The 19,716-nt window shown below is 46.6% G+C and overlaps 1 protein-coding gene across 2 annotated transcripts in view; it reads left to right on the plus strand.

Annotated features, from left to right (window-relative positions):
* The first annotated feature begins 140 nt into the window (after positions 1-140).
* FNBP4 (formin binding protein 4) overlaps positions 141-19,716 on the plus strand; it is a 52,097-nt gene continuing 32,521 nt past the window's right edge. Inside the window, exons 1-6 of one of the 2 annotated variants that reach the window (XM_055281537.2) lie at positions 141-683; positions 2,353-2,445; positions 12,799-12,935; positions 14,374-14,560; positions 16,170-16,317; positions 16,424-16,544. In XM_055281537.2, coding sequence (XP_055137512.1) covers positions 350-683; positions 2,353-2,445; positions 12,799-12,935; positions 14,374-14,560; positions 16,170-16,317; positions 16,424-16,544 — 1,020 coding nt within the window. In that variant the 5' untranslated portion in view covers positions 141-349. The remainder of the gene's footprint in view (positions 684-2,352; positions 2,446-12,798; positions 12,936-14,373; positions 14,561-16,169; positions 16,318-16,423; positions 16,545-19,716) is intronic. The other variant, XM_055281538.2, reaches the window with a different exon arrangement.

Below are 19,716 nucleotides of genomic sequence, written 5' to 3' on the forward strand. Positions count from 1 at the left end.
AGAAGACAGACAACATGGAACGCTCGGCCGAGAACAGCCACAAGATGGAGGACAAGCGGGTAGAGAAAACGCTTGGGGGGAAGCGCACGGGTGGCACCCGACGGAAGTGGGGAAGTCTTTCTAATTCAGGCCCCACCGCACTATTGGCTGGACTCTCACCCTTTTTCCTTTTCCATTGGCCACCGGTCCCTTCTCTGGGTCAGAACAGCCAATCGCCTAGCGCAGTTGGAAAGCCCGCCCTTTCTCCTGGTGAGGAGGAGCCAGGGGAACCGAAGGGCCCGGGGCGCTTGCGCAAGCGCGCGCTCCGCCGGTTGAAAGCGGATCCGGGCTGGAGGCGGCGTCGCGGTGCATGAATATTGATTACGCGTCGCAGCGCCCAGCGCCCAGCGCCCAGCGCCCGCCCCTCTCGGCCTCCCGACGCTCGCTGCTCGCGCTTGGACTCGCGATGGGGAAGAAGTCCCGGGCGGTACCCGGCCGTAGGCCCATCCTGCAGCTCTCTCCGCCGGGTCCTCGGGGCAGCACGCCGGGCCGGGACCCGGAGCCAGAACCCGACACCGAGCCGGACTCCACCGCGGCGGTCCCCAGCCAGCCCGCCCCGTCGGCGGCGACGACCACCACCACCACCACCACCGCCGCGGTGACTGCCGCCGCGGCCTCGGACGAGTCGCCTTCAGAAGGCAAGGGTGCGCGGGGGGACCTGAACTCGAGCTCGGGGCTTGCGGCCTGGGCTCCTCACGGCGCCTGGCCAGACCCGGCGAGGGGCTCGGGCGAGGTCGGCTTCCGAGGCCCTGCCTGCCGCGGGCCTGCAGGCGGGGCGGCCCTGGGCTCCGGGCCGCAGAAGGGCCAGGCCGAGTTCTGCGCCCTCGGCCCGGGCCAAGCCCGAGGCGCCATCTGTGGTGCGGGGCTCGCCCCAGGAACGTTTGAAATATGACCGAAGTTCGGGCACCCTGAGTCTCCCAGGCGCCCCGGGTCGGTGTTGGGTCATGCAGAGGGTGGATGTGAGGATGAGTTTCCGCGTGCGCGGCCTTGTGACTGTGGACCAGGCCTTTCCACACGTCATCTGCCTCCTTTCGGTTCTGTCGAAACGGGGATAGAGACGTTTAGAAAAAGCTCTTGATATTCCAGCCAGTAAGCATCCCCACACTAGCAGAACTTCTGGAGAAATGGAGCCAGTAGCTTCCTATTTGTGTGGTTCTCGCTGGAGTGGTGCTTGGATTAAAAGTGACTCCCGGGCTAGGCGCCGGAGGAACCCGTTTCAGATGTTCAGACATCACGCTGGGTCGTTAATTGGAAAAAATCCGCAATAGCAGTGTTTGGTGTGTCTTGTAAAGGTCTTATCATAGCCTGGAGAATACTTACTGTTTTTGTATGTATTTGTAAGTATTGCAGATGTAACTTTTTAAAAGTTTTGTTTTTTTCGAGACAAGGTCTTAATCTGTCGCCCAGGCTGGAGTGCAGTGGCGCGATCTTGGGCTCACCGCAACCTCCACCTCCCGGGTTCAAGCGATCCTCCCGCCTTAGCCTCCTGGGTAGCTGGGACTACAGGACCCTGCCAGCATGCCCGGTTAATTTTTGTATTTTCAGTAGAGACGAAGTTTCTTCATGTTTCCCGGGCTGGTCTCGAACTCCAGGGCTCAAGCGATCATTACAGGCGAGAGCCACAGCGCCCGGCCATGCAGATGTATTAATAATTTTTATTTACCATGGTCAGAGTCTTCCCTTGATGTTGAAGTTTGTAGGCAGATGAAAGACTCCAGGGCACGGTGACTCATGCCTGTAATCCCAGCACTTTGGGAGGCCGAGGTAGGCGGATCACTCGAGGTCAGGAGTTTGACCAGCCTGGGCGAAACTCCGTCTCAAAAAAAAAAAAAAAAGATTCCAGCTCCGTGTGTTTATCATCTCCCAATTATTTGGGTCAATGAAATGTCCTTTTTTTTTTTTTGAGATGGAGTCTTTCTCTGTGGCCCAGGCTGCAGTAACCTCTGCCTCCTGGGTTCAAGCGATCCTCCTGCCTCCCGAGTAGCTGGGATTACAGGCGAGTGCCATCACGCCCAGCTACATTTTTTTTTTTTTTTTTTTTTTTTTTTTTTGTATTTTTAGTAGAGATGGGGTTTCACCATGGTGGCCAGGCTGGTCTTGAACCCCTGACCTCAAGTGACACCCCCCGCACCTATCTTGGCCTCCCAAAGTGCTGGGATTACAGGTGCAAGCCCAGCCGAAATGCACTTTTTAAAAAATTGATGGAATCTAGAGCTGAAATGTTAAATCAAAGGTTGATTTGTCACCTCTAGTGTTTTCTCTGGTCTGGAATCTGACTGCACTTTTCCCTTTCTTTTTTTTTTTTAAATCCAGATGAACAAGAAGCGGTGCAGGAGGTTCCTAGAGTTGTTCAGAATCCTCCAAAACCAGTCATGACCACTAGACCCACAGCTGTTAAAGCAACAGGTATGCTTTTGTTTTGTTTTTTACATTTTTCTCCCACGTCTTTCATTAAAGTCAAGTTGGTTTGTACATAGAATGTTTTGCTGAATGCTCTGGTGTTGCTAACATTATTTCTTTTTTTTTTTTTTTTTTTTTTTTTGGAGACAGAGTCTTGCTCTGTCGCCCAGACTGGAGTGCAATGGCGCAATCTCAGCTCACTGCAAGCTCCACCTCCCGGGTTCACGCCATTCTCCTGCCTCAGCCTCTCCGAGTAGCTGGGACTACAGGCGCCCGCCAGCACGCCCGGCTAATTTTTTTTTTGTATTTTTAGTAGAGACGGGGTTTCACCGTGGTCTCGATCTCCTGACCTCGTGATCCGCCCGCCTCAGCCTCCCAAAGTGCTGGGATTACAAGCGTGAGCCACCGTGCCCGGCCGCTAACATTATTTCTCCCAAAAATATGATTTAAGATTATTTTTGTTTGTGAGAGAATGTTGATGTATATGCATTTTGACCAGTGCAAAATTTGTTGTTTTTCTTTACCCAAAACGTTTTTTACTATTTTTTTTCCTGATGCTGTTTTATAACTAGTTTCCTGGTCCTCCCACTAGCTTGGTGTTCATTAGGCATGCCAACTCCTATTCCTTTTCTAACACTGTGGCTCGACTGGTTACCTAACAAACATTGGTGGACCTGGAAATTGATCTTATTAAATATTTTCAAGTACAAAGGAATGCCATAGTTGCAGCAGTGGTTTTCTAGACAAACCTGGGTTCAATTCATCACTCTGGCATTCACACTTAGACTTTGGGGCAATTACTAATTGGGTTGCACCTCATTAATCTGTAAAATGGATCTTTTATCTCTGAGATACTTCCAGATGTGACATAGTAAGTGCCAAGAATGTTAATTTTCTCTACTCTGTGTATCTTGGAAGAGTAAAATGTGTTTTAATATTAAATAGTCTGTAATTGGTAGTAATTTCTTTTCAGTTCAGAATACTTTTTGTACTATTTGATGCTTAAAACGATAGGTGCTTATTCCTCTCTCCTCACCATTTGCCACCTAAAAAAACAAAACAAAACAAAACACCCCAGTGTGGGTTAGAAAGCTAAAATTTGAATGTGAGAGAAATTTCAGAACTGCATTATACCATTTTATATTTGCCAACTGCATATGTTATTTCATTTGAGACTTAACACTCATTTAAAATATGTAGAATTTAGCCAGGAGCGGTGGCTCACGCCTGTAATCCCAGCACTTTGGTAGTCTGAGGCAGGTGGATCACCTGAGTTCAGGAGTTTGAGACCAGCCTGGCCAACGTGGTGAAACCCCATCACTACTAAAAACATAAAAATTAGCCAGGCGTGGTGGCACACACCTTTAATCGCAGCTACTCAGGAGGTGGAGGTTGCAGTGAACTGAGGTTTTGCCACTGCACTCCAGCCTGGGCGACAGTGAGAACCTGTCTCAAATAAATATATGAAATATAAATTTAAATGTTTCTAGGAGAAACTTCCTTGATTACTCCTGTGGTTTGAGCGTCCTCTGGTGATGTCAGCACCTTCCATTAGGCCCCTACCTCCCAACACTGTTGCACTGGGGATTTAATTTGCAAAACATCCTTTTTAGGGGCACATTCAAGCCATAGGAGGTATATACCTAAGAAATAATTTACTGCGTGATATAGGTAGCTGATATACAAATTGTGTGGCACCATCCCTCAAAGGTAAGTAAGAATGTTGAGGTTTGAGGGGTCAACACTTCTCTCAAAAAAAGACTGCTAAAAACTATGGCTCTGGGCCGGGTGCGGTGGCTCACGCCTGTAATCCCAGCACTTTGGGAGGCCGAGGCGGGTGGATCACGAGGTGAGGAGATCGAGACCATCCTGGCTAACACGATGAAACCCTGTCTCTACTAAAAATACAAAAAAATTAGCCGGGCGTGGTGGCGGGCGCCTGTAGTCCCAGCTACTCGGAGAGGCTGAGGCGGGAGAATGGCGTGAACCTGGGAGGCGGAGCTTGCAGTGAGCCGAGATCGCGCCACTGCACTCCAGCCTGGGCGACAGAGCGAGACTCCGTCTCAAAAAAAAAAAAAAAAAATAGGCAAGGCACAGTGGCTCATACCTATAATCCCAGCACTTTGGAAGGCTAAGGCAGGCAGATCACAAGGCCAAGAGATTGAGACCATCCTGGCCAACATGGTGAAACCCCATTTCTACTAAAAATACAAAAATTAGCTGGGTGTGGTGGCACACGCCTGTAGTCCCAGCTACTCGTGAGGCTGAGGTGGGAGAATCGCTTGAACCTGGGAGGCTGAGGTTGCAGCGAGCTAGACCACACCATTGCACTCCAGCCTGGGTGACAGAGTAAGGCTCCATCTCAAAAAAATAAATAAATAAAAAACGGCCAGGCGCTGTGTCTCACGCCTCTAATCCCAGCACTTTAGGAGGCTGAAGCTGGCGGATCACCTGAGGTCTGGAGTTCAAGACCAGCCTGACCAGCATGGAGAAACCCCGTCTCTACTAAAAATACAAAACTAGCTGGACATGGTGGTGTATGCCTGTAATTCCGGCTACTTAGGAGGCTGAGGCAGGAAAATCGCTTGAACCCAGGAGGCAGAGGTTGCGGTGAGCCGAGATCACGCCATTGCACTCCAGCCTGGGCAACAAGAGTGAAACTCTGTCTCAAAAAAAAAAGAAAGAAATTAAATTCTTGGAGTTCTTTAGTACCTGCTTATAGGTCAGTGACGCCTGGCCAGCTTTGTTGTTGTTTTTAATAAAATCTTTTTTCTTTCTGTAGACATGGTCTCACTTTATTGCGCAGGCTATTCTCAAGGAGACTCAAGTGATCCTCCTTCCTTGGCCTCCCAAAATGCTAGGATTATAGATGTGAGCCATCGTGACCATCCTGTTGATTTTGTTTCTAAGATTTTTCTCTCTCTTTTACTTTGAGATGGAGTCTTGTTCTGTCACCCAGGCTGGAGTGCAGTGGTGTGATCTTGGCTCACTGCAACCTCCGTCGCCTGAGTTAAAGTGATTCTCCTGCTTCAGCCTCCCTAGTAGCTGGGATTACTGGCTCATGCCACCATGCCCAGCTAATTTTATATTTTTAGTAGAGACAGGGTTTCAGCATCTTGGCCAGGCTGGTCTTGAACTCCTGACCTCGTAATCCACTCGTCTCAGCCTCCCAGTGTTGGGATTAGAGCGGTGAGCAACCACGCCCAGCCTCTGAGATTTTTCTAAGATAAAGCAATTTTACCTGATAATGTGAACATTTATTTTCAGTGTTATTCTAACTTCATTCCTGTTAACAGTATATACACTGTATTTTCTGAGATTTAATTAAATTTTGTTTCTATTTTATGACTTGCTTTTATTCCTTTAGCATTACTTTTAATCCCTTTAGTAATATTTCATGTGATTCTATAATAGTCTGATTTATCACAAAATGGTAATAAATCAGTTATGTCCTATAATTTGCTTTGTCAGTCCACTGTTTGAGAGCATTTGAGTGTTTACAGATTTTAGTTGTCTCAAGCAAGCCACCAGAAGCTTTGAGCAAAGTTTTTTTGGAGTTATGTCTTGGTATTATAGTCTCAAAGATGAGACTATATAAAATAAACTTGAGTTTTGTAGCTCTTGGTACCTGTTGCCAAATTTCACTTAAGATATATGGGATCTAGGCGGTCACCGTGGCTGCCGCCTGTAATCCCAACACTATGGGAGGCTGAGGCAGGTGGATCACCTGAGGTCAAGAGTTCGAGACCAGCCTGGCAACATGGTGAAACCCTGTCTCTACGAAAATACAAAAGGCCAGGTGTGGTGGATCACCTGAGGTCAGGAGTTCTAGATCAGCCTGGCCAACATGGTGAAATCCGGTCTCAACGAGAAATACAAAAAAATTAGCTGGGTTGGTGGTGCATTCCTGTAATTCCAGCTGCTCGGGAGGCTGAGGCAGGCAAATCGCTTGAACACGGGAGACAGAGGTTGCAGTGAGCCGAGGTCGCGCTGCTGCGCTCCAGCCTGGGCGACAGTGAGACTCCATCTCCAAAAAAAACCAAAAAAATACAAAAATTACATTGGCACGCACCTGTAATCCCAGCTACTTGGTAGGCTGAGGCAGGAGAATCGCTTGAACTCAGGAAACAGAGGCTGCAGTGAGCCGAGATTGTGTGACTGCATTTCACCCTGGGCGACAGAGCAAGACTCTGTCTCAAAAAAAAAAAAAAAGTTTGATCAATTTATGATGTCTCTCTGAATTTCTCACAAACACTAGGCTTAATAATTTTCATTTTCTTGGCTTATTTATTATGTTTTTAGGAGTTTAGAAGATTGTCCATAGGTGAAAAGCTCTTAGGTGAAGAAAGGGAATAATAGGCAGAGCCTATTTTGCCTGTGGACCTGGGGAACTACCTCTTGTTGGGAAATTTTGTAATGAAAATACCATGCAGCTTACCTGATTGAAACTTTTTACTAAAAGTGATTATATCTATGATTGTCATTAGAAGTATTTTTATTTTTAATTAATTTATTTTGAGATAGAGTTCTGTTCTTGTTCCCCAGGTTGGAGTGCAATGGCACAGCCTTGGCTCACTGTAACCACCGCCTCCTGAGTTCAAGTGATTCTCCCGCCTCAGCCTCCCAAGTAGCTGGGATTACAGGTGCCTGCCACCACGCCCAGCTAGTTTTTTTGAATTTTTATTAGAGATGAGTTTCACCATGTTGGCCAGCCGGTCTTGAACTCCTGACCTCAGGTGATCCGCCCGCCTTGGCCTCCCAAAGTGCTGGGATTACAGGCATGAGCCACCGTGCGCGGCCAGTATTAATTTCCCACTCTCCTTTCCAGAATCCATCAGTACTGTATACAAAAGTGCAGCATTATTTCATACAGAAGTTTTTCCTTTGGTAGTTCTGCTCTTACAAAGCTGAATACATTTTGTTCAGAACGTCAACGGGTGCAGTGGCTCATGCCTGTAATCTCAGCACTTTCGGAGGCCAAGGCAGGCGGATCACTTGAGGTCAGGAGTGCGAGAGTAGCCTGGCCAACATGGTGAAACCACATCTCTACTAAAAATACAAAAAAAATTAGCCAGGCATGGTGGCGCACACCTGTAATCCCACCTACTTGGGAGACCGAGGCTGGAGAATCGCTTGAACCTGGGAGGCGGAGGTTGCAGTGAGTCAAGACTGCACCATTGCACTCCAGCCTGGGCAAGAAGAGCGAAACTCCATATCAGAAAAAAAAAAAAAAAAAAAAGAAGCCGGGCCCAGGGCTCACACCTGTAATCCCAGCACTTTGGGAGGCCGAGGAGGGCAGATCACCTGAGGTCAGGAGTTCAAGACCAGCCTGGCCAACGTGGTGAAACCTTGTCTCTACTAAAAGTTAAAAAATTAGCCAGTCGTGGTGGCGTGCGCCTGTTAATCCTAGCTACTCGGGAGGCTGAGGCAAGAGAATCACCTGAACCCGGGAGGTGGAGGTTGCACTGAGCTGAGATTGTGCCGCTGCACTCCAGCTTGGGTGACAATGTGAGACTCCATCTCAAAAAAAAAAAAAAAAAATTAGAGACACTGTCTAAGAAACGTCCATGCAGATTTCTTTCTTTTTCCCCCCCCCTTTTTTTTTAGACAGAGTCTCGCCCTGTCACCAGGCTGGAGTACAGTGGCATGATCTCAGCTCACTGCATTCTCCACCTCCCAGGTTCAAGAGATTCTCATGCCTCAGCCTCCCGAGAAGCTGGGATTACAGGCGCACACCACCACAGCCAGCTAATTTTTTGTTTTTAGTAGAGGTGGGATTTCACCATGTTGGCCAGGATGGTCTCGATCTGGCCTCGTGATCCACCCACCTCAGCCTCCCAAAGTGCTGGCATTACAGACATGAGCCACCATGCCTGTCCACAAACGTCCATGTAAATGTCTTTCTTACCAGTTTAAAATACTGTTGTGGCCAGGTGAGGTGGCTCACACCTGTATTTTGTGGCCAGGTGAGGTGGCTCACACCTGTATTTTGTGGTCAGACGAGGTGGCTCACACCTGTATTTTGTGGCCAGGTGAGGTGGCTCACACCTGTATTTTGTGGTCAGACGAGGTGGCTCACACCTGTATTTTGTGGTCAGACGAGGTGGCTCACACCTGTATTTTGTGGCCAGGTGAGGTGGCTCACACCTGTATTTTGTGGCCAGGTGAGGTGGCTCACACCTGTATTTTGTGGCCAGGTGAGGTGGCTCACACCTGTATTTTGTGGCCAGGTGAGGTGGCTCACACCTGTATTTTGTGGCCAGACGAGGTGGCTCACACCTGTAATGTCAGCACTTTGGGAGGCTCAGGCAGGGGATTGCTTGAGCTCAGGAATTCCAGATCAAACTGAGCAACAGATCGAAACCTTTTCTGTACTTAAAAAATGCCAAGTGTGGTGGCGTAGGCCTGTAGTCCTAGCTACATGGAAGACTGAGGCAGGAGGATGGCTTGTGCCCAGGAGTTCGAGACCAGCCTAGGCAACATGGCAAAACCCCGTCTCTACAAAAGTTAGCCAGGCGCGGTGGTGTGCGTCTCTAGTCCCAGCTACACAGGAGCCTGATTGAGGTGGGAAGATTGGTTGAGCTCAGGAGGTCAAGGCTGCAGTGAGCTGTGATCGCACCAGTTCACTTGTGCCAGAGTGAGACCCTGTCTCAAAAAAAAAGAAATGAAAAATGTTGCCGAACATTTTGGGAAGTCAAGGCAGGAGGATCACATGAGGACAGGATGAGACCAGCCTAGGCAACATAGGAGATTCCATCTCTGCATAAAATAAAAAATAAAATAAATTAGCCAGGCATGGTGGGTTGTGCCTCTAGTCATCCACTCAGGATGCTGAGGCAAGAGAATCATTTGAGGCCAGGAGTTTGAGGCTGTAGTGATCCACTGCTTCCAGCCTTGGCAATAGAGCAAGACCCTATCTCTTACATACATATATACATAAACAAATCAAACTTTAGGAATTGATGTTTAGAGGCTATGTATGGTGCCTCATGCCTGTAATCTCAGAACTTTGGGAGACCGAGGTGGGCAGATCACTTGAGGTCAGGAGTCCAAGAGCAGCTAGGCCAACATAGTGAAACCCCATGTCTACTAAAAATTCAAACATTACCCAGGTGTGGTGTTGCACACCTGTAATCCCAGCTACTTGGTTGGCTGAGGCAGGAGAATCACATGAACCCTGGAGGTGGAGTTTGCAGTGAGCCAAGATTGCGCCACTGCACTCCAGCCTGGGCAACAAAGCAAGACTCCGTCTCGGCCGGGTGCGGTGGCTCACGCCTGTAATCCCAGCGCTTTGGGAGGCCGAGGTGGGCGGGTCACGAGGTCAGGAGATCAAGACCATCCTGGCTGACATGGTGAAACCCCGTCTCTACTAAAAATACAAAAAATTAGCCAGGCGTGGTGGCAGGCGCCTGTAGTCCCAGCTACTCAGGAGGCTGAGGCAGGAGAATGGTGTGAACCCGAGAGGCAGAGCTTGTAGTGAGCGGAGATCGTGCCACTGCACTCCAGCCTGGGGGACAGAGCGAGACTCTGTCTCAAAAAAAAATTGCTATTTAAGGACTTACCTACATATGCTGGAAAGGATGTGGAGAAATAGGAACGCTTTTACGCTGTTGGTGGGAGTGTAAACTAGTTCAACCATTGTGGAAGACAGTGTAGTGATTCCTCAAGGATCTAGAACTAGAAATACCATTTGACCCAGCCATCCCATTACTGGGTATATACCCAAAGGATTATAAATCATGCTGCTATAAAGACACATGCACACGTTATGTTTACTGCAGCACTATTCACAATAGCAAAGACTTGGAACCAACCCAAATGTCCATCAATGATAGACTGGATTAAGAAAATGTGGCACATATACACCGTGGAATACTATGCAGCCATAAAAAAGAGATGAGTTCATGTCCTTTGTAGGGACATGGATGAAGCTGGAAACCATCATTCTGAGCAAACTATCGCAAGGACAGAAAACCAAACACCACATTCTCATAGGTGGGAATTGAACAATGAGAACATTTGGACACAGGGTGGGGAACATCACACACTGGGGCCTGTCATGGGGTGGGGGGGGTGGGGGAGGGATAGCATTAAGAGAAATACCTAATGCTAAATGGTGAGTTAATGGGTGCAGCACACCAACATGGCACATGGATACATATGTAACAAACCTGCACCGTTGTGCACATGTACCCTAGAACTTAAGGTATAACAACAACAAAAAACTTAACCTACATACAGAAAGAAAAAAATGAAGGCAGAAATTATGATACTAAGGCACTGAATACGGACTCCTACATGATTAATGGAACAATTTATGTTTACTTTTAGGTGACCTTTGAGTTTGTGTATGGGATGTATGACATAGAAAACTAGATTTAACTTTCTGATAAATCTCTTCATTTACCAACTTTTTAGTGAGCGTGGAATGTGTCAGCACTGTGAAATTTAATATAAGTAATAGCTGAAAAAGTAGCTAGAATTTAACATTTTGTGTATTTATAATACATATAATAATACTCTGTATTATATTGTTAATTGTAATCTTGGAGCAGCCACAGGTGATCCAAAAGGAAATGGCATAGCAGCATTACAGAGGCCATACCTGATACCACTTGAATTTGAGGAAGACGTTGATCATTGGTTTTAGCCATGTCGAGCCCCATTTTCAATTCCTGTCACTTCATGTTTTTCATTTCCGTCACTTCCTGTTTGAGGAATAATTGATTAAAAGCTTTGTTTCTAACTTTGAAAGTCTTTTTTTTTTTTTTTTTTTGAGACAGAGTCTCGCTCTGTCACCCAGGCTGGAGTGCAGTGGCGCAATCTTGGCTCACTGCAAGCTCCGCCTCCCGGGTTCACACGATTCTCCTGCCTCAGCCTCCAGAGTAGCTGGGACTGCAGGCGTCCGCCACCACGCCCGGCTAATTTTTTGTATTTTTAGTAGAGACGGGGTTTCACCGTGGTCTCGATCTCCTGACCTCGTGATCCACCCACCTCGGCCTCCCAAAGTGCTGGGATTACAGGCGTGAGCCACGGTGCCCGGCCTTGTTGTTTATTTTGTTTTAAAGTCTTTGTTTCAGCTGCTACACTGTAATTGGCTTAGTTTGAGGTAAACACTTTAATCATCAAATTCTAAAATCAGGATATACTATCTATGAACTATTTGGAAAGAGAGTGAGATTGAATAATTGATTGAAATAACTATGCAGATTAGTTTTCTTGTTCTCGTTTTTTTTTTTTTTTGGGAGACATGGTCAGTCTCACTTTGTCACCCTGGCTGGAGTACAGTGGAGATGTTTTGGCTTAATGCAGCCTCAACCTCCTGGGCTCAAGCTATCCTTGCACCTCAGCTGTATGCTCAGCTAGTTTTTTATTCTTTTTCCTCTTGTTTTGTTTTTGTTTTTGTTTTTATGGGAGAGACAAGGTCTCACTATGTTTTCAAGGCTGGTCTCGGATTCTGGGCTCAAATGATCTTCCTGCCTCAGGTCCTCCCCAAGAAGTTGGGTCTGTAGACATAAGCTGTGTTGCCTGACTCATAGATCAACATTTTTTTAAATTTTTTTATCTTATTTATTTATTTATTTTGAGACAGATTTTCGCTGTTGTTGCCCGGGCTGGAGTGCAATGACGTGATCTCAGCTCACCGCAACCTCTGCCTCCCGAGTTCAAGCAATTTTCCTGCCTCAGCCTCCCGAGTAGCTGGGATTACAGGCATGCGCCACCACACCTGGCTAATTTCGTATTTTTAGTAGAGACAGGGTTTCTCCATGTTGATCAGGCTGGTCTTGAACTCCTGACCTCAGGTGATCCGCCCGCCTCAGCCTCCCAAAGTGCTGGGATTACAGGTGTGAGCCACCACACCCAGCCCAGATCAATTTTTTTTTTTTTTTTCTTCCTGGAGACAGAGTCTTGCTCTATTGCCCAGGGTGGAGTGCAGTGGCATGATCTTGGCTCACGGCAACCTCTGCCTCGCAGGTTCAAGCACTTCTCCTGCCTCAGTAGCTGGGACTACAGGCACATGCTACCAGTTCCGGCTAATTTTTTGTACTTTTAGTAGAGATGGGGTCTCACCATGTTGCCCAGGCTTGTCTCAAAACGCCTGACCTCATGATCCACCCACCTCGGCCTCCCAAAGTGCTGGGATTACAGGCGTGAGCCACCACACCTGGCCTGTAGATCAATTTTATTAGCTTTAACCGTATGATGTAATTTATTCTTCTGTGGTAGTTCAGTGATTATTAGTTTTGCGGTTCTAATCTGTAAGTAAGTTTAAAAAACCATGTTTTACTTCCATTTTAGATACTTATGAGGACATATTGACATTGTTGTTACAAATACTGTTTTCCTTTTTGCTTCTAGGCGGTCTATGCTTACTTGGTGCTTATGCTGACAGTGATGATGATGACAATGATGTTTCCGAAAAACCAGCACAGTCCAAAGAGACAAATGGAAACCAGTCAACTGATATTGATAGTACATTGGCCAACTTCCTAGCGGTTAGTGGTGCTTTTGTTTGGAGTTTTAGTTATTGAAACTACTTTGGGACCTGGATCTTAAGTGGTCAGCCTACTTGTCAGTTCAATGTCTTCCTCCTCCTTTCTCCCTCTCCCTCCAACACTCTCTTCTTGTATTTCTCCCAATCTCTATCTCTCTTTTTGTTTTGTTTAAGAGATGGGGTCTCACTGTGTTGCTCAGGCTGGTCTTGAACTCCTGGGCTCAAGCGCTCCTCCCACCTCGGCCTTCAAAAGTGCTGGGATTACAGGTGTGAGCCATCACACCTGGCTCTCTCTCTTTTTTTTTCTCCTTGAGATAGAATCTCACTCTGTTGCCCAGGCTGGAGTGCAGCGGTACGATCTCACCTCACTGCAACCTCTGTCTCCTGGGTTCAAATAGCTGAGGCTACAGGTATGTGCCCCCGAGTAGCTGGGGCTACAGGTATGTGCCACCACACCCAGCTAATTTTTGTATTTTTGGTAGAGACGCGGTTTCACCATGTTGGCCAGGCTGGTCTCAAACTCCTGACCTCAGGTGATCCACCCACCTCGGCCTCCCAAAGTGTTGGGATTACAAGCGTGAGCCACCACCTCTTTTCTTTTTGTAAAGCTTTCAAAGAGAAGAAAGGCAAATTGGAAGAGACTGGGGAGCTTGTATAATTGGAAGATGAGGGTTTTGATTTGAGAAGCTTCGAATGAGTGTCTAGAGTTTTTTTTTCCTCCCTCAAGACAGGGTCTAACTGTCACCCAGGCTGAAATGTGGTGGCGTGTTGTTGGCCCACTGCAACCTCTGCCACCCAGGTTCAAGTAATTCTCACACCTCAGCCTCTTGAGTAGCTGGGATTATAGGCATGTGCCACCACGCCCGATAGTAATTTCATTCTTTTTTTTTGGGGGGGTTGTTTGTTTGTTTGTTTGTTTGTTTGTTTTTTGAGACAGAGTCTTGCTCTTTCACCCAGGTTGGAATGCAGTAGCGCGATCTGGGCTCACTGCAATCCCCGCCTCCCAGATTCAAGCAATTCTCATGCCTTAGCCTCCCAAGTAGCTGAGATTACAGGTGCCCACCACCACATCCAGCTAATTTTTGTATTTTTAGTAGAGACAAGTTTTTGCCGTATTGGCCAGGCTGGTTTTGAACTTCTGACCTCAGGTGATCTGCCCACCTTGGCCTCCCAGAATGCTGGGATTACAAGCGTGAGCCACCGCGCCCAGCCTAATTTTTTTTATTTTTAGTAGAGGGGGCATTTCACCATGTTGGCCAGCCTGGTCTCGAATTCCTGACCTCAAGTGATCCACCTGTCTCAGCCTCCCAAAGTGCTGGAACTATAGGTGTGAGCCACTGTGCCCGGCTTGTGTAGAATTTTTAAAAAGTGATTGCCATTTCCTTAAGTTTCTTGTTTTTGATATAATTACTGCATTTGTTACTCTTTTCATACTGAAGGAGATCGATGCCATAACAGCTCCTCAGCCTGCAACTCCTGTAGGAGCTTCTGCTCCACCTCCAACTCCACCTCGACCAGAGCCAAAGGAAGCAGCGACATCTACCCTTTCTTCTTCTACTTCAAATGGAACAGACTCCACCCAAACATCTGGATGGCAATATGATACTCAGTGTTCACTGGCAGGAGGTAAACTTGATCCTTTGATTTTTAAAGAAAAGTAAAATCCTTAAAGGGATTCTAGGCATTCACTTTTCTGGTTTTTTGTTTGTTTTTTGAGATGGAATCTCGCTCTGTTGCCCAGGCTGGAGTGCAGTGGCGCGATCTTAGCTCACTCCAACCTCCACCTCCTGGGTTCAAGCAGTCTTCTCCCTCAGCCTCCTGAGTAACTGGGACTACAGGCACACGCTGCCATGCCCGGCTAATTTCTCTTTTGTATTTTAGTAGAGACAGGGTTTCACCATGTTGCCCAAGGCTGATCTCGAACTCCTGAGCTCAGGAAATCAGTCTGCCTCGGCCTCCCACAGTCCTAGGATTACAGGTGTGAGCCACTGCTCCTGGCTGGCATTCAGTTTTCTAAAGATGAAAGCCCAGAGGCTGTAATCTTAGACTTTAGGATTCTGTCTTTTTATTTTCTTTTATTTATTTAATTTTTTTTTTTTTTTTTTTTTTTTTTGAGACTGAGTTTCACCCTTGTTGCCCAGGCTGGAGTGCAGTGATGCGATCTCAGCCCACTGCAACCTCTGCCTCCCAGGTTCAACCAATTCTGCCTCAGTCTCCCGAGTAGCTGGAATTACAGGCACCCACCACCACACCCAGCAAATTTTTTGTATTTTTAGTAGAGATGGGGTTTCACGATGTTGGCAAAGCTGGTCTCGAACTCCTGACCTCGGGTGATCCACCTGCCTCGGCCTCCCAAAGTGCTGGGATTAGAGGCTTGAGCCACCGCGCCCAACCTCTGTCTTTTTAAATAAAGCATATCGAAGATGGTAGGTAGGATAGTTGGCTCTGAAAACTTGTAGGATGTAATTTTTATCTTTTAAAAAGTACTTGCTTGTCCTTGCCAGTTGAATAAGAAAAGCCATGATATTCAAAGTATTTTAGGTACATTTTTGGACCAGCAAACTGCTTTTTTCTATTTATTTATTTAGAGGTGGAGTTTTGCTCTTGTTGCCCAGGCTGGAGTACAATGGTGCGATCTTGGCTCATCGCAGCCTTTGCCTCCCGAGTTCAAGCAATTCTCCTGCCTCAGCCTCCCGAGTAGCTGGGATTACAGGCATGCACCACCACGCCCAATTTTTGGATTTTTAGTAGAGACAGGGCTTCTCCATGTTGATCAGGCTGGTCTCAAACTCCCGACCTTAGGTGATCTGCCCACCTTGGCCTCCCAAATGCTGGGATTACAGGCGTGAGCCACTGTAGCCGGCCAAATTGTTTTTTTTAAAAACTGTGTTCAAAGGTGACTCTAAATGTTAGGTATTGAGAAAATAATTCTTGGTGTTAGGCCAGTGGTTCTCAACTAGTGTTGGGAGGTGCCCCTAGGGGATATTTGACAATGTCTGTCAATATTTTTTATTGTCACAATGTAGGAGGCAGGGTGGATGGGAGTGCTACTGTTTCTAGTGGGCAGAGGCCACCCTCCACATAGAAGTGCTCCCCCACAACAAAGACCTGTCTTAGCCCAAAATGTTAACAGTGCTGTTTTGAGAAGCTGTTAGGTGATTATGGCTTTTGAGCTTATATGTAAGCCAGAATTGTAGAGGGATTTGTGCTTAAAATTTGTTTTATTTTATTCTAGTCGGAATTGAGATGGGCGATTGGCAGGAAGTCTGGGATGAGAACACGGGATGTTATTATTATTGGAATACACAAACAAATGAAGTGACTTGGGAGTTACCCCAATATCTTGCCACCCAGGTACAGGGATTACAGCATTACCAGCCCAGGTAAGAATAAATTTAAAAGTCAAATTGCCTAGAAGGAAATTGAAGTCTTATCTTTTGCTGATAGTATTTGTCTTATATTTCTTTTGCTAAGTATATATTTTTTTAGTTCTGTGCCAGGTGCTGAAACTAGTTTTGTGGTAAATACAGACATATATTCTAAGGAGAAAACGATTTCTGTTTCCAGTAGTAAAAGTGGACCAGTCATAGCCAAGCGAGAAGTTAAAAAGGTCAGTGTTGAAACTTACCTCATTTGCTTATTTTCAGATCTAATAAGCGTTACTCTGAGTATAGGAATGGAAGCCTTCTCTTAATATTTTATGTCATACATGTGAAATAGGATAAGTTTCATAACTTTCACTTTGTTTCTGTGTATTATGTAGCCTTTATAGCAGTTACTCAGTTGACTTTTTCTTTTCTGTTTTCTTTTCTTTTTTTTTTTTTTTGAGACAGTGTCTCGCCCTGTCACCCAGGCTGGAGTGCACTGGTGCGATCTCAGCTGACTGCAAGCTCCACCTCCCAGGTTCACACCATTCTCCTGCCTCAGCCTCCCGAGTCGCTGGGATTACAGGCACCCGCCACCACACCTGGCTAAGTTTTGTATTTTTATTAGAGACAGGGTTTCACCATGTTGGTCAGGCTGGTCTCAAACTCGTGACCTCAGGTGATCTGCCTGCCTCGGCTTCCCAACGTGCTGAGATTACAGGCGTGAGCCACTGCGCCTGGCCCACTTTACTTTTTCTTTGAGAGCTTTAGGGTATCACAGAGGCGTCTTGGATCATTGCAAGAACGTGGGAGCAGCAGTCTAGACAGGGCTCCACTTCACATAGAATCATTCTGTTATTTTTCGGATTCTATGTATAAGACATTTTAAAAATGCAAAGATAACTACTTTAAATTAAAGACTACTGCAAGTCGAGTATTTCTTAACTGAAATGCCTGGGATCGGAGATAATTCAGATTTTGAATTTTTTTGAATTCTGAAATATTTGCATTATACTTAGCAGTTGAGTATTCTTAATCTGAAAATGTGAAATCTAAGATGCTCCAGTGAGCATTTCCTTTGATCATCACGTCAGTGCTCAGACAGTTTCAGATTTTGGATTTTTCGATAACGGATATACTATGTTAGTGAAACTTGAGCATTTCTATAGCCTAATTAGTAAGAAAAGTAAGTTGTGTTCCTTAGGGAGTGTATATTGAATTCCAATGTATCTTCAATTTTAAAGACTTTTTTGCGTCAAAATATATTTTAATTTTTATTTTTTTCTTTCTGAGACAGAGTCTTGCTCGGTTACCCAGGCTGGAAGGGAGTGGCGTGAGTTCAGCTCATTGCATCCTCTGCCTTCTGGTTTCAAGCAGTTCTACCTCAACCTCCTGGGTAGCTTGGATTACAGGCAGAACGCCTGACTGATTTTTCTATTTTTTTTAGTAGAGACGAGGTTTCACCAGTTGGTCAGGCTGGTCTTGAACTCCTGACCTCAAGTGATCGACCTGCCTCAGACTCCCAAAGTGCTGGGATTACAGGCGCAAGCCACTGCGCCTTTCCTTTTTATTTACTTATTTTTGAGACGGGATCTGACTCTGTCACCCAGGCTGGAGTACAGTGGCACGACCATGGCTCACTGCAGATTTATTCTGAGCTCAAGCCATCCTGCCTCAGCCTCCTGAGTAGCTGGGACTACAGGTGTGCACCACCATGCCTGGTTTTTTTTTTTTGTTTTTTTTTTTGGAGAGATGAGGTCTCACCATGTTTGCCAGACAGGTCTCAAACTCTGAGCTCAAGTGATGCTTCTGCCTCGGCCTCCCAAATTGCTTACATTATCGGTGTGAGCTACTACATATAGCCCAAAAAAATGCTTTAAAATAATATAATTGAGCTAGGCACAGTGGCTTACTCCTGTAATCCCAGCACTTTGAGAGGTCAAGGTGGGCGGATCACTTGAGGTTAGGAGTTCAAGACCAGCCTGGCCAACATGGTAAAACCCCGTCTATTAAAAATACTAAAATAACCGAGTGTAGTGGCACACGCTTGTAGTCCCAGCTACTTGGGGGGCTGAGGCAGGAGAATCGCTTGAATCCGGGAGGCGGAGGTTGCAATGAGCTGAGACCGCACCACTACACTCCAGCCTGGGTGACAGAGTGAGACTCCGTCTCAAAAAAAATCTAATAATAATAAATAATAATTTAATCAGGGCAGGAAGATGGCTTGAGTCCAGGAGTTCTAAACCAGCCTGGAAAACATAGCAAGACCAACCCCATCTCTACAAAAGAAAAATTACCCAGGCAAGGTAGCACACACCTGTAGTCCCAGCTAAAAGAGGCAGAGGCAAGAGGATAGCTTGAGCCCAGGAGTTCAAAATTATCATTGAGCCAGTATGCTCCAGCCTGGACAGAGTGAGACCATCCAGAAATAATAATAATAAATTTACGGTTACAGAAAGGAGGATAGGACAAGTGTTACCCCAATGGGAGAAGCAGATACTTTAAATATAATCACAGATTTCATTTCAGGAATAGTTCGTTTTATTTTATTTTATTATTATTTTTTTCTTAGAGACTGAGTCTCGCTCCATCGCCCAGGCTGGAGTGCAGCGGTGCGATCTCTGCTCACTGCAACCTCCACCTCCCGGGTTCAAGCGATTCTCCTGCCTCAGCCTCCCGAGTAGCTGGGAGTACAGGCGAACTTCCGCCCCCGCCCCCCCCCCCAACGATGCCTGGCTAATTTTTGTAGTTTTAGTAGAGACGGGGTTTCACCATATTGGCCACGCTGGTCTCGAACTCCTGACCATGTGATCCGCCTGCCTCGGCCTCTGAAAGTGCTGGGATTACGGGCGTGAGCCACCACGCCCAGCTATTTTATTTTTTTTGAGACAAAGTCTTGCACTGTCACTGGAGCTGGAGTATAATGGCATGATCTCAGTTCACTGCAACCTCTGCCTCCCAGGTTCAAGCGATTCTTCTGCCTCAGCCTCCCGAATAGCTGGGATTACAGGCGCATGCCGCTATGCTGGGCTAATTTGTGTATTTTTAGTAGAGATGGGGTTTCACTATGTTGGCCAGGCTGGTCTCGAACTCCTGACCTCGTGACCCGCCTGCCTTGGCCTCCCAAGGTGCTGGGATTACAGGCATGAGCCACTGCGCCCAGACTAGGAATAGTTCACTTTAGTCTAAATCACCTTCATGGCATACTTACTAAATTTTCTTATCAGGCCCAGCATGGTGGCTCATGCCTGTAATCCCAGCACTTTCGGAAGCTGAGGTGGGCAGATCACCTGAGGTCAGGTGTTCGAGATCAACCTGGCCAACCTGGTAAAACCCTGTCTCTACTAAAAATACAAAAATTGGACCTGGTGCAGTGGCTCACACCTGTAATCCCAGAACTTTGGGAGGCAAAGGCGG

Source organism: Symphalangus syndactylus, chromosome 6 (genome assembly GCF_028878055.3).
Source record: "Symphalangus syndactylus isolate Jambi chromosome 6, NHGRI_mSymSyn1-v2.1_pri, whole genome shotgun sequence".
Lineage (NCBI taxonomy): Eukaryota > Metazoa > Chordata > Mammalia > Primates > Hylobatidae > Symphalangus > Symphalangus syndactylus.